General features: G+C 39.1%; 3 protein-coding genes across 6 annotated transcripts in view; 1 reads left to right on the top strand and 2 right to left on the bottom strand.

The window, feature by feature from the left end:
• LOC145483332 (monocarboxylate transporter 10-like) overlaps positions 1–16316 on the bottom strand; it is a 117942-nt gene that overhangs the window by 31780 nt on the left and 69846 nt on the right. The gene's annotated exons all lie outside the window — the stretch shown is intronic.
• The window catches only part of LOC145483331 (monocarboxylate transporter 10-like), a 15498-nt gene continuing 4600 nt past the window's right edge, over positions 5419–16316 (bottom strand). For 3 of the 4 annotated variants that reach the window (XM_081461826.1, XM_081461827.1, XM_081461828.1), the window contains 4 exons: positions 9991–10289; positions 8526–9124; positions 7620–7989; positions 5419–6534 (listed from right to left, as the gene is read on the bottom strand). In XM_081461826.1, coding sequence (XP_081317952.1) covers positions 6263–6534; positions 7620–7989; positions 8526–9124; positions 9991–10195 — 1446 coding nt within the window. In that variant the 5' untranslated portion in view covers positions 10196–10289 and the 3' untranslated portion in view covers positions 5419–6262. Of the gene's footprint in view, positions 6535–7619; positions 7990–8525; positions 9125–9990; positions 10290–13988; positions 14246–16316 lie in introns of those variants that run through there. The other variant, XM_081461829.1, reaches the window with a different exon arrangement.
• On the top strand, positions 12013–12486 carry LOC145483343 (uncharacterized). Its single transcript, XM_081461848.1, has 2 exons — positions 12013–12159; positions 12205–12486. Exons 1-2 carry the CDS (start codon positions 12013–12015, stop codon positions 12484–12486), a joined length of 429 nt encoding a protein of 142 aa, XP_081317974.1.

Raw genomic sequence — 16316 nt, 5'->3', positions numbered from 1 at the left:
ACTCTGGGACCTTAAGTCGCCGTAACTTAAGGCGACTTTAGGCGACTTAAGCAAAATTGGCAGAAAAAACATTGCGTCTTTAGGCGACTTAAGGCGACTTAAGGCAATTTAAGGCGACTTAAGGTGACTTGGGGAGACTTTATTTCACTCGAGTGCTATAAATTTAAACTTAGCAACAGTCTCTCCATATATCTCTTACAATAAACCAATATTGTACCAATGCTGGTACATAATTAAGTCACCACAGTCTCAAATATCCAGGGTTGGGTTGTTCAAAGCCTGATTAAACTAACCCAGTATTAGAGGGAATTTTGATTACTTTCAGTTTTTGTAACGTTTCGGTCCAGTTTTCTGTTTTATGTTGTTTGCCTTTCAGTTTTGAGTTTGATTCATTTTAAAACTATACAACCATAAGCAGTGAAAGATATTTCTATTCAAAAAAAATATATTACCTGGGTTAGCGCTAACCGGCTTTCGAACAACCCGGGCCAGATTTCAAACCATCAAAAAAAATACTATTAAAGAAAGGATTACGACAACACTGAACAGTTACTACTATAAGAATAATAATAACAATAAACACCAGCAAGGTAGCATGAATATTAGTGAAGATATCACAATAAAAAAATCAAACAAAACTAATAAAAATATATTCACAGTGACAAAAATTTTAAATTTAAGATATCTTGATTTAATTTGAAGTGTTTGTATATTTTCCATCAGTTATTCAAACAATACGGAAATTAAAATTAATTTAGCTCCTTTACATGCATTTATTTTACAATGCTTTCCGAATTATAAAAATGGTTATCTTGGTAGACTTATCTGCCATTTTTGGCATCTCCACTGTCAATTTCAGTCCTTTTCAGGGACCCAATCGATTTGATGCTCTCCTGCCTCAGTCAGACAAAATATTCCAATACCATAATGAGTAGCGCATGCTAAGTTCCTTCGTAAGAACAGGTCCTGTCAAATTTCACCAACTACTTGTCAGGTTCCAGAAAACTTTGATGACCCTGGCAGTTTATACAGTGATTCGATTCTTTTTAGAAGGTTTTGTTGATCAGACCACCAGGAAATACACCTTCCAAACTTTCACTAGTTTTCACCTGACACATTACAAATGTCCAGAACATTTTCACAACGAAATACTAGAAATTGATACATCGATACCAGACACACTGGTCTCCGCCATTTTGATTCTCCCAGTAACCCTTGCGCCGCTAACTGGTTTCCATGCTTCAAAGAGACAAGATATCTGTGCCACGAAAACTCGAGTTCTCTTGCTAAGTGTTCGGGTGATTTCAAACCACCCGATAATAAATTACTGTCTTCAAATATTTCGGAGAGTATTAGTTTGGCGTTTTGTTTTTTTTTCTTGTCTTTTGTAAACGCCTGTCGGAGTAATCATACTCGCGTGAGCTCGCGTACTTAGTCATGGGGCCAAACTAACTCACGTGTTCCAAACATTCCCCTAGCGGCCATGTTTACTGAGAGTTGATCACAGAGAATTTTCTGTACCTTAGCTTTCGATAGTAACAGTAGCGCAGTCCACGTAAAGTGTATAAGATTATGTGAATACCTGGCTTCATCATGTGTACGAAAAGGATAGATAAACATTATGCTGCAAGTTGGTTCGTCCAATTACGAAATTCAAACGTTCGAATGTGGAAGTAAAATGCAAACAATGATTTTTGCTGAAGAAATGGCCCACTTTTGTCACTCTTTTACACTGGGTAAGTAAAGTGTTTAAAGTGTAGACTCAATTCCGTTCAATTGACTTTGGGTGACCATATTTTTACTGCTCAGTGTAAAAGTGACTAGAAAGAATTGAGCCTTAACCCAGAAATATCTTTCTGTTTTTTTTTTTTTTTTCATCTGGAGGATCTGGAACCGGCCTCTCACTGTTGTTGTTTATTAATTATACACTGTAGGTCTTCGGAAGATTTGATTCAGAAATATCGTACAAAAATTAATAAGCTTATTATGAAGTTATTGCAGTATAGTCATTTGTTATATCCTTCCACATTTAATATATTTCCTGATGACAACACAGAGTTTCATCTTAATTATTAACTCTTTTACAATGAAATACAAGAAGAAAAAAAAAAAACTTAATAGAAATAAAAAGCCATCTGTGAGAGAGTATACATCAGATTGTCATTCCTATTTAAGTATTGTCCACATGTAGAAATTATTCCTGCTAACATGGGGGCTAGAGAGGTGCAAGACTATAATAATATTAGGTTTTTTTATGTATAAGGGAGCCACGGCCTTGAGACATAACAGTAATTGTCGGGTCCTCAGCTCCTTAAAGACCCTAGTCAGCCTCTGCTATTTTCGATGCCATCAAAATTATTGATATTGCATGGTGAGGCAAAGTCTTGTCGCTTTACTGTAAGTTTTGTTCCTGAAAGTATGTCCCTTTGTCTGTAGTAGCTTCACAGTGATTTTCTTTGCTTTGGCATGCTCCGAATAAAGCATAAAAGCCAACCTCTTGTATGTAAACAAAAACAAAGGTGTGGCTAACTAGGGCCCTTTAGATGGCTCCAATGCATTGGGAACGAGTGTTAAAAAAAATTAAAAGCACAACTATCGAGTTTACTTCTGCTGCACCCTGCCCCCCCCCCCCCCCCTCCTGTTCCATATCCAGTACCCATTTATACATCTGGGTGAGGAGAGGCACTATGAGAGTATGAACCCAATGCAATGATCCACAATAGGGGTCCATTGCACCAACCATTGGGTCATCGTGCTTCCTCCTCCATAGGGTTAGAATGGAGTTTACCCTAACATGACAGTTACAAGTCTAATAACCTTCTACAGGGGCAATTTGAGTATGTTGAAACCTTTTTAACATTGCGTAACCGATAGCAACTTAAGGCGACTTTAGGCGACTCAGGGCGACTTAAGGCGACTTAGGGCGACTCAGGGCGACTTAAGGCGACTTAGGGCGACTTAAGGCGACTTAAGGCGACTTAAGGCGACTTAAGGCGACTTAAGGCGACTTTAGGCGACTTAAGGTCCCAGAGTAGGCCTAGACGCGCTGGTATAGCTTTAATTCTTCGTCGGGTAATGTTCGGGCATGCATCACCACGGACCTAATTGTGATGGAGTTGGTCCTGAAGTACAAAAAGCAAGTAAGCGAAATTTCGGAGTTATCGTCTGATCTTTGTTCGGTTATCGAGGCTTTTTATTGATTTAGCAGACTATTACTTGTCTGATTAACAATAAAACAAGGCCTGATATCATCCACGGAAATCATCGGTGTATTCAAATATAACAGATCCGATGAGATCAGCTCTCAGCAAGGATAGCCTTATGCTTTCACGTTGCATGATATCCGTGGCATTGTAAATAACCTTGAAGCATTCGTATGCCTATTCCAGAATGTTTGCTTGATACACGCACTGTAACTGCATCTAGCTCATCGATCATCATCATTTAAGGAAAGTGTTTCTGCAGATTAACTTTTCTCTAGACACCTTCACTGCATGTGTGTACACCAATAATACTCTACAGTGGCATTTCTTGTCTAATCACTCGACAGTGAAACGAAAACAAAATAATTTCTAACAGAGTGCAGTACAAGTAAGAAAACATCAGTCGTAGTGGATGGAGGGGGGCGTTTATTGATCAGACATAGTCGGCGCTAGCATTGTTCATTACAACAAACGTTAACGGCCCTACGGATAGGTTTTAATACAACAAATGTACTAAACAAAGCACGGAAATTTTACTAAAACAAATCTTCCAGAATGAAGTGATCAAAAACGGAGATGCCGTCGAGTGACAATTCCTGACGGTCAAACTCCTTAAATATTTACTTCTTAGCATGATTACGTAACCTGCACACCAACGAATCTACACGCCGACACACAACTATCTTACAATAGCAACGCGAAAATTATATATAAACTTAGTAGCATTGTATCTGATATGCCGAGTACAAAACTTGCCATTCTCCTTTCCACATTTTTTAACACTCACCCCAAGCACAGCACTTATATACTTCACCTTGAAACCTTTTTTAATAAACTATGAGAGTTGTTCTTTACTTTCGCCAAACGAAAGCCTCTTCGCGTTTCGAGTCCTTGCATAAATTATCATCATCATTGTATCGAGAATAAGCTTGCATGTGCTAAGTTCAATTTTTCTGATAATTATTTTCAGGAACATATGTGGTAGTTAACTCCATAGGATATTTAAATATATCCATGTGGTACATTTCGTTCTATACATTGAAAGTACAATGAAATCTTTCCCGTTGGATCAGTGTTGCGTGCAAGGATGAAATACGGCGCCAAAAACCACTGTCTGGGGTAGAGTAAACTGCCTCAGGCAGATTTGATAGTTTGCTGAGTCAAATTTACTGTGATTGGCTGGCTTGCGGTTGGATATGGAAAACATGCATATTCGGAAGCTGAATTATGTTGCATGTTGAATAGCGTGAGCTTTGCATGTGGAACACTTCAAACTACAAAGACAATGTTAAATCGACAACAGAAGTGAACAAATTGAAAACTTGAATGTCAAATTGCATTACGAGGGTGCAAATGATCAAACTACACTCTCGAACACTAAAAAAATAACATGCAAGCAAAATGCAAGCTAGAATTTTTGTCGCATCATATGCGACATGATTTGGTTGCGAAATTTTAATAGTTTCAAAATTGCTAAGTTAATCCAGTTTCCATGAGAAATGTCTTGGGTCTTTTAAAAATTTTACATCTTTTAGCATTGTGACGTAGGCTACAGAAAAACAGCAGTTTGTAACTCTGTTAATCTTTTTATGGACTTCTTTGACGAGACCAGAGAGAGAGAACAGGTTAGTGAAGTTAGTCTTGTAGCTGTGTAGTGGACAAGCGCGCGGTCTTTGCAGCCCGCCAGTCAAGTGTATCATTTGTGCCGGTAGGGCTCAGTGCTGTTGATTTGTTTCTAATTAACCCCTTTAAAATCTACTGATTTAACTGTAAGGTTTTTTCAAATATTTTAAAAGACGATTTACTCTAAGTGGCTGAAACTTTCAGTAACTGTTCATTAATCTTCCGCAGAAATTCTGATATGTCAATTACATGTCTGTCGACATTGTTAACGTTGCCATGGCTTTCTCCAGTTTTCTTCATCAAATTGCAGAAATTCACAAATTTGTACATTTCATAAGCATTCTGGCTTGATTTTGTATTAATTTCTGCTATTTTGAGACTTTTTAAGAAAATAGTAAAATTCAAGATGGCGGGTCATATGACGTCATTTGACGTAATATGACGTCATAACCAAGAAAAATGGTATCAACTTGTTGAGCAAGCTCAGGGCTATATAATGAATGTAAATCTATTTCGCTGTGTTTTAACAGAATGTAAACCCAAGCGCGCGGGTGGAGGTGGAGGGAGTTAGGAACATTGACAAGTTCAAAATTAGACGGTCACACATTTGAATTAGGACTGCAATCACTTAAATTTACTTGAAAAACGCGGAACCAAGTGACAGCTGGAAATACGTCTGCCTTCGTTGGCGATACCTCTCGTAATTCCCTTTGTTTTTATGTTCCTCAAGACGGGACGCGATTGATTTCTACTGTAAATATCTCCTCGTGACTGTATTGACAGAACTGCAATGATCTTGAAAAATACGTACGCACTGTCGTCCTCAAAGCTTACATTGTGTTAAATGACAATGTTTGGTTATCAGACTCTCGCAATTTAAGTTCAAATGCGTTCAATTGAATCCTGCTACCTTGGATATTGTTCGATTGCTAACGGTACCGAATTTTATACTTTCACTGGTATATACCAGTTCTAACAGACAATAACTATGTGCATTTGGCATATATAGCCATAGGACCCTCCGGTTTAATGACATTTCTAGAGCCCCAGTTTCTCACGACGTAGCCAGCATTTTAAACGCTAATTATCGGTGGAATGGGCTCATTTTTATGAACGAGGGAGATAAACAGATAAGTTGGAGTATTTACAGAGAAATCTTCATCAGTCTTAGCTGGTTTTCATGCACGCCCTCTGTCCTGGTCGAATTGGAATTTGGAGATCTTGGTTTCTGTGGAGGGAGGAAAACCGGAGAACCCGGTGAAAAACTTCCCTCGGAGCAAGGCGAGAACCAACAACAAACTCAACCCACATATGGCACCTGGCCAGAATCCTAGACCCGGATCACCTTGCTGGGAGGCGAGCGCTCTTGCCACTGCGCCACCCCTGCTCCTTTTGGAACCCAATACTAGGATGAGTGAAAAACACGTCAATGAAAACTAGGCGTTTGTGCTAGAACTGCGCATTCTCGTCAAGGTTCCATCGCGTGGTTCCATTCCAGAGTTTTGCGCCAGCTCAGTCTGAAACGCCTTTGATATTGTATCAACCTTTTTCTCTTCGTCTTCTTCTACTTCCGAGGTCTGTGGGTGAACTTTAGACTTTCTCCAGTTGATGAAAATCATTATTACTGGTATCAGGAAAGCAGCAAACAGTACCCCTCCCGTCATGTAGAATGCGTAGATATAGCTCCCTGTGTGGTCCGCTATCAAGGCTGAAGAAAGGAAGCAAGAACGAAATGAGCTTGAAAGATCCCTAAAAGGTAAGATTCTTTTCTCAGAGTTTTACTGAGTTTCTACTGTGGTTTTCCACCATATCTTATTGATTATTCCTGGATTTCTAAAAAAAGATCTGACCGAAAAGTATTTCCCTTCGAGTTGGTTTCAATGTCAAGGCAGTTTTCTCTGGAGTCTCTAAAAGTAGTTGGTCTCACATTAGTACGTTACAAGATACGAGTGACTCGTTCTCACGCTTTTTCCCGCGTTGGTATTTCCCGTTTTCCCGTGTTGGTATTGGCAAGTATTCAGTGGACAAGGTCACTGTCCCGAACATATACATACATACGTTTATTTGATAAATAGGTTTAATGAACCCGATGAATGATCCCGCGCGATCACTCTCAGTGGAAGTTGTCTGCAATATTATCACTTTCTTATGTGAAAGAATTGTTAGTAACCTACGCGTATAAAAGATCAGTTTTCTTTCTTTTTCAACATTTCTTAGTTTTTTCTTTCTTGAATACAGACGTGAGTTAACGTGAGTGTGACGTTTACAGTGTCTTTCCAGTCCGTGATCGTGGAACATTTTCTAAAACATTTTCAGTCATGCAACAAATCTCTTATTAATACACTGAACAAGTTGGCACAACTTAAATCCAAAACGTTCTTAAATGAATGGTGCTTATGCCCCTCCCCTGTCGCGTTGATTTTCAGCAGACCAAAGCAACATTGAATTGGGGTTAGGAAGGAGGAGGAGGAGGATGGGGAGGGGGGTGGGGGGGGGGGTGCGACATCGATGTGGTTTGACTACATCGCATTATCATATCTTTCAGTTGCTACGTCTATCATGATTGGTCAATTACTATCACAAGATCGTCTTGTAATCACGATTGCCAAGTTTCATGAAATTCATCTAGAGGGTTATAGTTCATGGCCATACTAGAAGAGCTAAATGGTCTTTTTGTCTTTTTGTACCGGACACACTGCACTCAAAACGTACTGTACTTCCGGTCAAGACCTCAGGCCTGTGCTCCCCATGGACAGTTTTCGCGCTCGGTTTGAAGTAACATTATTAACTCACCAGCAACTGGTCCACCGGCGGCAGCAGAAAGCGCATATAACACATTGTTGATGCAGAAAGCGGCCGTGGTTCTCTTGCTGTCCACAACCGTCAGTAGAATAAAATTCAGAGTTGTTATGAAAATACCATCGCTGAATCCATAAATGACACTGAAAACGATAAGGCTCCAGTATTTTGTGGTGAAGGGCAGCATAAATGCGGCGAGACCAGCTGTTACCATGCATGATTGATAAACGTACACTGGATTAACTCTTTTGTTGTTACACAGTCTTCCCGTCATTATTCGCGCGACACATGACGCAAGGCCGATAAAAATGAACAGCCGAGAAGCTTTCTGCGCTGAGATTCCAATATCTTCACAGTACTTGACCTAGATAAAAATTAACAATAACCTCTTAAGAAATGTCTAATTTAACCAAGTTTGGAAAGTAATCTTAAGTCAACGGAGACACTTTTCTCGTGCACCCAGTCCAGTGTCCGAAACTTTAACCAAAAACGGCCATAAATTCAAAGTTGATTTAACAGCACAGAAATCTGTGTCGTGTCCCATTCTCGGTCCCCGAGATTTCGGTTTCTTTGTCATGCGCAAAAAGAGCTCCAGGTTCGGGAACGTATATTACCTTATTAATTGGTACATGGCACCAAGGACACCACAAACTCTAGCGAATTTTTTCGAAGCAATCTTTCTCCTACACTATATATGTATGCGTACAGTTTCTTGTAAAAGTACGGCTAAGTGTAACATAACCGTGCGTGGCTTTAGAAAAAAAATATTTAACCACATTTAACAATTAGATTTTGAGTTCGAGATTTCTACCATGCATAAAAATCGAAAGCGAATAACCTAATTATTTTGGCGGAAACTCGTCCTAACTTACAATAACAAACTATTTGAAATTAACATACCAGGTTGATGTAAGGAATATACATCCCAAAACTGGCAAACGTGAGCGACGTTACAACAACGGTGTAAGCAGGAAAGCTCCACACACTGCAGTAAAGAGAGATGCCTGTCTTATCGTCCCTTACTTCCTCTTTGTTGTTCCTTTCAATGTTTAAGTTCTCCCCTGTTGTTATTTCTTCTACATATGGATTGAAACTCAGACTCAAAATGCAAACAAGGACGTAAGTTACTGCCATTATTCTAAAAATGTTCCTCCATTCAAACGAGTCTAAAAGGACTTGAAGCAAAGGTCCGGTGTAGAGGACCCCTACACTCGCGCCCAACGAAACAATACCAGTAGCTACAGACAACTTCTCTGTAAAATACTTAGCAATTACAAGAAAGCAAGAATTGAATACAAAGCAAGTTCCTAAACCGTACAAGGCGCTGTACGTGAAGTACATCACTGTGAAGCTCTGCACGAACGAAGTCGACACCAGACCCGCAATGCATAGCGTGCCTCCCAAGAAACATGTGATGCGGCAACCAAAGCGATCGCACAGATAGCCTGCCAGCGGACTTGCAAACCAAACCATGCCCAGACCGATTGAGCCGACAAAAGCTGAAAATAAAAACGTTTTTCAATCAATGACAGTTATTTTTCAACTTCAATTACTCATCGATAATTTCTTTTCGCGGGAACCTTAGTTTGCGAGAAAATAGGAGCGCTACATTTTGCTTGCCAAAAATTTCGCCATTTGGCGACATTTGCGATAAAGGGAAATAAGAGGGCAGTAAGAAACGGTTAGTTTCAGAGTCGATGTTACGGGTCGACAGAACTAGAGAAAAACGAAACAAAGAAATGCATAACATAGAACAAGAGAGTGACATGTTCGGTTGAGACGAAATGGACATAGAACAATGTTTAGTATACAGTTCGGCATTTTAGCATGTTCCTCTCTCTGCTGTGTTATGAGTAAAAGAGGTTAATGAAAGGGTTTTACAGCAGGGTTTCAAACTTTGGTGTTCACGTTAATTACACAGGGTGTACTGTAGAGTTCACTTGCATCCCCTCAAAACAAAGTGTATTTTCGAGGGGCAAAGCTCAACACTGCTTTTCGAGTAAATTTTCCTGATCAGTGTAGTCTAATATCAAACCCGTCCTCGGCTGAATGTATGGCCCCCTAATTTGAACCTGTCAATGTTCCTACAAGTAAATGAACAGCAGTTTTTCGTTTTTAACTTGAAAATATTTATTATTTTCCAAGTTGTAGTGGTCAGAAACGATTTCACTCCATCACTCCTTCACTCCTTCACTCCTTCACTCCTTCATTCCTTCACTCCTTCATTCCTTCACTTCTTCACTCCTTCACTCCTTCACTCCTTCACTCCTTCACTCCTTCACTCCTTCACTCCTTCACTCCTTCCGACGAGCTGCAAAGACTGCCCGCTTGTCGGCAACACAGCTACAAGACTAACTTCACTAACCTGTTCTCTCTCTGGTCTCGTCAAAGTAGTCCATCAAAACCGGGAACAACACACCAAAGCTGAGAACCATGCCAAGATTAACAGAATTACAAACCGCTGCTGAAACACACACGATCCATGACCACGAACTATCCTTGAAATGTTTTCCAGTAAAGAGCCATGATACTTTCCCAAAGCATTGCGTGGTGTCTTGTTCTTCAAACATTTCAACCAGCCGAGATTTCCACCAACTTATTTTGCTGTAGGCTTCTACGTGGCAATGCTAAAAGATCCTGTGAAGTCAACTACCATATAGGGCCCTGGAAATAATTATAAGAAAAGTCAAACTTAGAACATGTAAGCATAAGCTCAATACAATGGTGATGATAATTTATTTAAGCTTTGTTCCTTATATTACTGCATTTAAGTGACTGGACAATTATGGACGATAGATCCTATATAGCTACTTGTCTAAAGCTACAAGCTGTTCATGATGTTATTAGTTTCAACTCAATTCAGGTTTTATTTTATTTTCTTGTCTTTACGTATAAATACAACTAATTCCAGAATTGGGGACAAGAGTTTATCTTAAAAAGAAAAGATAGGCTGGTAAACACAAGTTACTGCGAACGAGAGTTCCAGCTTTAGCTAATCAGTAAACTAACATGAATATTGATTACTTTAATAAAGTGTATTATCGTTTGTCTCACGATGTAGTCACTGAGATGTAGATCGCGAGGATCGCGATCGAAACGTCGCGATCTACATCTCAGTGACTACATCGTGAGACAAACGATGATACACTTTATTATTGCATCTACCACGATGAATAACAACAACCTTTTCCTCGACATTGATTACTTTGTAACGAAAATGATCGAAAGGGCTTATAGCTTAATGGTAGAGACTGAAAGAATAAATCAGTCAGCATCTGGAGGAGGAATACGTAGACGTGGAATGCGAGGAGGCCATCATTTGACAAAAGTAAAGAAAAACTTACATTGTTTATTAAAGAAGATATCAAGTGAAGGATATATGCGCTATTGTATGCTTTGAGTGAGTGTCAGAAATGTGGAAAGGAGTTTTTCTGAATGGCAACCATTGGACGCAGCATATCGGCACAATGATTCTAAATATAATTTTTCACGTTGTTATTGTAAGATGTTTATGTGTCAGTATGTAGATTCGTTGGCATGCAGTTTACGAATTAATTCATGCCAAGAAGCGAATATTGAAAGAGTTTGCCCGTTAGGAACTGTCAGTCGACTATATCTCCGATTTTGATACTGACTTCATTCTGGAAATTTTGCGAAAGAATTGCGTGATAGAATAAGGCTATGCCTACTGAGAACGGATCTAATCGGATCAGCTAGTCAGTTATACAAATAGGCAAATATTGGACTGAATTACACCGATGATTTCCGTGGATAATATTTCCTTGTTTGTTTGTTGTTTTCTTGTTAATTAGATAAGTAACAGCATGCTAAATCAATAAAAAAAAACACGTTCTAAAAACAAATGGGACATTCTAAAACGCAATTTCTGGAACAAATGAAGGAAATCGACTTAATTTTTTCCAGATAAAATTAACAAATCTGGCATTAAATGCCCTTTTTGGCTATTTTTTTTTTGCCAGAGTGGTAAACATTTTGGCACAGTTTTGCATTAAGTGCTTAAATTTTGCCACGAGAATTGACAATGTTAGCTGTTAAGAAATGGGTAAATAACTGAAAACTTTACCAGGACCGGAGCTTTGAAGACAGCTATGGTAAAAATGTCACGAAAAGTTAAGATTTTTGCCAAGATCTAGTTGCAAGAATCAGCTTTAAAGAGGAGTTTTCTGCAAGGAAGGCAACAAATATGGTAAAAAGTAAGCCTAAATGTTTATTTTTGGTAAAAAGGTTGTGAGAGGCAGCTTTCTCTTGGTATAAAAGAACGCGAATTTTGTTAATTTTGCCAATTTTAAAAACGATTGGCAAATTTATCGGTAATTGAGGTAATCTCTGTCAATTTTCTTCTTCTACGAAACATCTGGCAAGGTACATGGAAATTTCCATGTACCTTGGCATATGTTTGCTTGCGAGGTACATGGAAATTTCCATGTACCTTGCCACGTGTTTCGTTGCGAGGTACATGGAAATTTCCATGTACCTTGCGTTGTGTTTTGTTGCAAGGTACAACGAGTACATGGTACATGGAAATTTCCACATATCTTGCCATGTGTTTCGTTGCAAGGTACATGGAAATTTCCATGTACCTTGCACGAAACACATAGCAAGGTACGTGGAAATTTCCATGTACCTCGCAACGAAACACATGGCAAGGTACATGGAAATTTCCATGTACCTTGCAACGAAACACATGGCAAGGTACATGGAAATTTCCATGTACCTTGCAACGAAACACATGGCAAGGTACATGGAAATTTCCATGTACCTTACGACTACACATGGCAAACCGTATATGGAAATTTCCGTGTACCTTGTGGTACACATAAAAAAGCATTTCCCCATCTGATAATCAATTGCTCAAGTAAATCTTGGAAAATATAAAATCTAACCACAGCTTGAAAATTACTGAAAAATTAAATAGTTTTAATTAACCAACAGAAAGATACATCAATATAGAACAATAGTACTCTTCTCTCTTTGAACGAGACATGGACCTGGAAATTAAAGAAACAAAATATATCAACGCATCTGGTTATACATACACTTACTCTAGTTCTCTAGCTCTTGGGCATTATTTTGGTTCAAGTAACAATTAATCTAATGATCTATTCACCATCGAAATATTTCAGTTGCCATTTCAAACTGAGGTAAAGCCATCTCCTACGAAAGGTTAAAAAGACTAGTTCTGTTGGAAAAAGTTCAAATTCGCTAACAAAAAAAAGTCGAACTGGAAGATACCACTTCCCGGGTGCCACTTCCTTTGAACGACCTTTTGACCAGAGCTCAAGAAGCGGTATAGTCACCTTCGGAGCCGTTTGGGGCTGCGAAGGAGACTAGGAGCAGTACTAAAATATTATAGTTTTTTTTTGCGATGTGGCTAAACGATCGGCAGCCGGTCAAGGTTTTCAAATCACTTAATGACCGGCAGTCTCATATTGTTCTCAAATTTAAGGAATAAAAGGAACCCATCCAATTCAAACTATCATATGTCTATTAAGAACAGCCAAGCGATCCAGAAGAGCTGTATAGATCGCAAGTCTAAGGTTTGGTTAAAGCTCGGCTCAGAGAGCGAGACCATGGTTTGTGACATTTTGGATTTTTTTGGGTCGACTGGCGGTCAAGGTTTTCAAATCACTAAATGACCGGCAGTCTCATTTTTCTCAAATTTAAGGAATCGCAGGAACCCATCCAATTCAAACTATCATACGTGGATTAAGCACTGCCACGCGATCCAGAAGAGCTGTATAGATCGCTGGATCGCTTGGCAGTTCTTAATCGACATATGATAGTTTGAATTGGATGAGTCCTTTCGATCCTTAAATTTGAGAAAAACATGAGACTGCCGGTCATTTAGTAATTTGAAAACCGTGACCAGCTGCCGGTCATTTAGCCACAGCTTTTTTTTAAATTGATCTACAGCGCAGTGATTAATTAAATTATATCGAGTCGTACTGTTAAAATGGCCAACACACGTAGCAGAAAGATTAATTAATATATTATGCTTTCCGAAAATATTGACCGTTGAAACTCTTTTAGGAGACCACACCGCGGCCCCAGGTAACTACAATTCGACGTTTACGGCAAACGGCAAAAAAAAATTGCCTCTTTGATTTTGCAGATTTTGTGGTCTTTTCTTTAAATATATCACACAAAAATAGCAAAACGACTCCTAATATAAATACAAATCTACATATCCTCAAATACAAATCTATAAAACGCAAAAACAGCCAAGACAGACGGCAAAAGTTTCACCTTTGCCGTTCGCCGCGTAAACGCCATGCTTTATCTCACTGATAAACTCGGTCAATAATAGGTCTCAGGAGATCGGGCGCGATTCATTCCACTTACTTGCACACAGATGTTTAGTCGCCTAAACTCGGCAGTACCTCTGCTTAGGTCCCATCGTAACAACCAAAATAGAGCAGACCTCCTTCCTCGAAGCTACCGCTCTAATCGTTCTTTGCCCTTTTGGCGGATTGCAATACGTGATTCTGTTAAACCGCAGTGACGTTATCTCACTGACATTTTGGGCGTGCCATTGTTCAGGTTTCCGTAGAGGCCTAGTAATTAGGAGCAGTTTCATTCATTTACTTGTGTCGGTGTGCTTTGAATAGTTCTTATTCAATAGGACGCAAATAAGTGCCCGGTTTATTGGAGCGCAAGTTGTGTATGTGTAAAAAATAACTTATTTTTATTTTATATTTCTCCAAAAACAGAGAAAAGCAAAACACCACACTTTAGAGAGAGTGTTATTTTGAGAAAAGTGTTGGTTTTGTTCGGATTCGCAGAGTTATAAATTAGAATGAGCGGGATCCGGGTCAGCTGGATGCTTTTACAACCGCAGAAATTAACCTATCATTGCGGTTTCGGAAACCAAACTGTCGGATAAGCTGCTTTCATTTCCGCTGTGCTGTTTAACGGTCGAATTTCATCTTATGAGCTATATTTTTGAGAATCGTAGTGCTGTCCCGACTAAATATTGAACTGGCTTATTAAAATGACGAAACAAACGTATTCTTGCGGTGAAAGTAGACGTGAGCTGGTAGCCTTATAAGCTGTAAGGAAGCAGGTCAGGGGAAACGGCAGAAGCGGTACACCATTAATTGTTGTGGAACTGCCAACAAGTGAGGTTGTATATCGAAACTCGGCGAGAAGACAGTCCATGAACATGCTACAGTTCAGTTCATCAATTTACAGGTAAAAAGAAATATTCATTTTGCCTTGTTACGTGTTAAATGACTAGAATTAAAATAGTCGCGGAATGAGCCCACGAACGTGTCAAGTATCTTTGTGGGTCAGTACTCGGGTCATTTATCATCCAAAAGTGCGCCATTTCTGTAATTTTCGAAACGTACATGTTGCATTGAAAACCTAATCATTCCCTTCATAAAGGTAAAAAAATATCTTTAAGTGAAGGAAAACGTTTTGAGACCGATTACATGTAAATATATAAGGGAGATGGCGTATTCTGAGTAAGCAGTTTACAAATATTGAGTCGTTGAATGCTGAAATCCATACATGCAGTCCAAGATAAACACAGTGGACACGAAACAAACAGAGACTAAATCGAACTCTTCGAAACGTTGAAAGATTTCAGAACATTGTTTTACAATATATTGACATGTGTTGTTTCTTTAATTTCTAGGTCCATGAATCTTCCAAAAAGAGCTGTCTTGCTAACACCGTGACAGGGTGTTGTGTATCTTACAATAAATTTTGTTTGATATCATATATTTTCGAAACATCTGCCTCGTCTCACTCACTAAATTTCGTTTAAGGGCTATCTGACACGTTCATAACAGGGAACGATTTAAGAGCTGTATAAATATGCCTCATACATTTTATGCATGGAAATTTCCATGTACCTTTACAGAGTAATGCAACTGAAAAGGAACAGGGAGTCCGTGAGGGTACAAGGAAATTTCCATGTACCTTAACATGTGTGGTGTAGGAAGGTACATGGAAATTTCCATGTAGCTTAACATGTGTAGTGTAGGAGGGTACATGGAAATTTCCATGTACCTTAACATGTGTAGTGTAGGAAAGTACATGGAAATTTCCATGTACCTTAACATGTGTGGTGTAGGAAAGTACATGGAAATTTCCATGTACCTTAACATGTGTAGTGTAGGAAAGTACATGGAAATTTCCATGTACCTTAACATGTGTGGTGTAGGAAGGTACATGGAAATTTCCATGTACCTTAACATGTGTGGTGTAGGAAGGTACATGGAAATTTCCATGTGCCTTAACATGTGTAGTGTAGGAAAGTACATGGAAATTTCCATGTACCTTAACATGTGTGGTGTAGGAAGGTACATGGAAATTTCCATGTAGCTTAACATGTGTAGTGTAGGAGGGTACATGGAAATTTCCATGTACCTTAACATGTGTAGTGTAGGAAAGTACATGGAAATTTCCATGTACCTTAACATGTGTGGTGTAGGAAAGTACATGGAAATTTCCATGTACCTTAACATGTGTGGTGTAGGAAGGTACATGGAAATTTCCATGTACCTTAACATGTGTGGTGTAGGAGGGTACATGGAAATTTCCATGTACCTTAACATGTGTAGTGTAGGAAAGTACATGGAAATTTCCATGTACCTTAACATGTGTGGTGTAGGAAGGTACATGGAAATTTCCATGTACCTTAACATGTGTGGTGTAGGAAGG

This window comes from Orbicella franksi, chromosome 4 (assembly GCF_964199315.1).
Source record: "Orbicella franksi chromosome 4, jaOrbFran1.1, whole genome shotgun sequence".
Classification (NCBI taxonomy): Eukaryota; Metazoa; Cnidaria; class Anthozoa; order Scleractinia; family Merulinidae; genus Orbicella; species Orbicella franksi.
The sequence above is the reverse complement of the archived record's forward strand: the minus strand, read 5'-3'. Positions and strand labels throughout refer to the sequence as shown.

Excerpts from the sequence above, each read along its gene's own strand:
- LOC145483343 (XM_081461848.1), top strand. The coding sequence starts at position 12,013 with ATGGAAATTTCCATGTACCTTGGCATATGTTTGCTTGCGAGGTACATG. Across the intron at positions 12,160-12,204 it reads CAAGGTACAACGAGTACATG|GTACATGGAAATTTCCATGT; the intron begins GTACATGGAAAT and ends TTTCGTTGCAAG.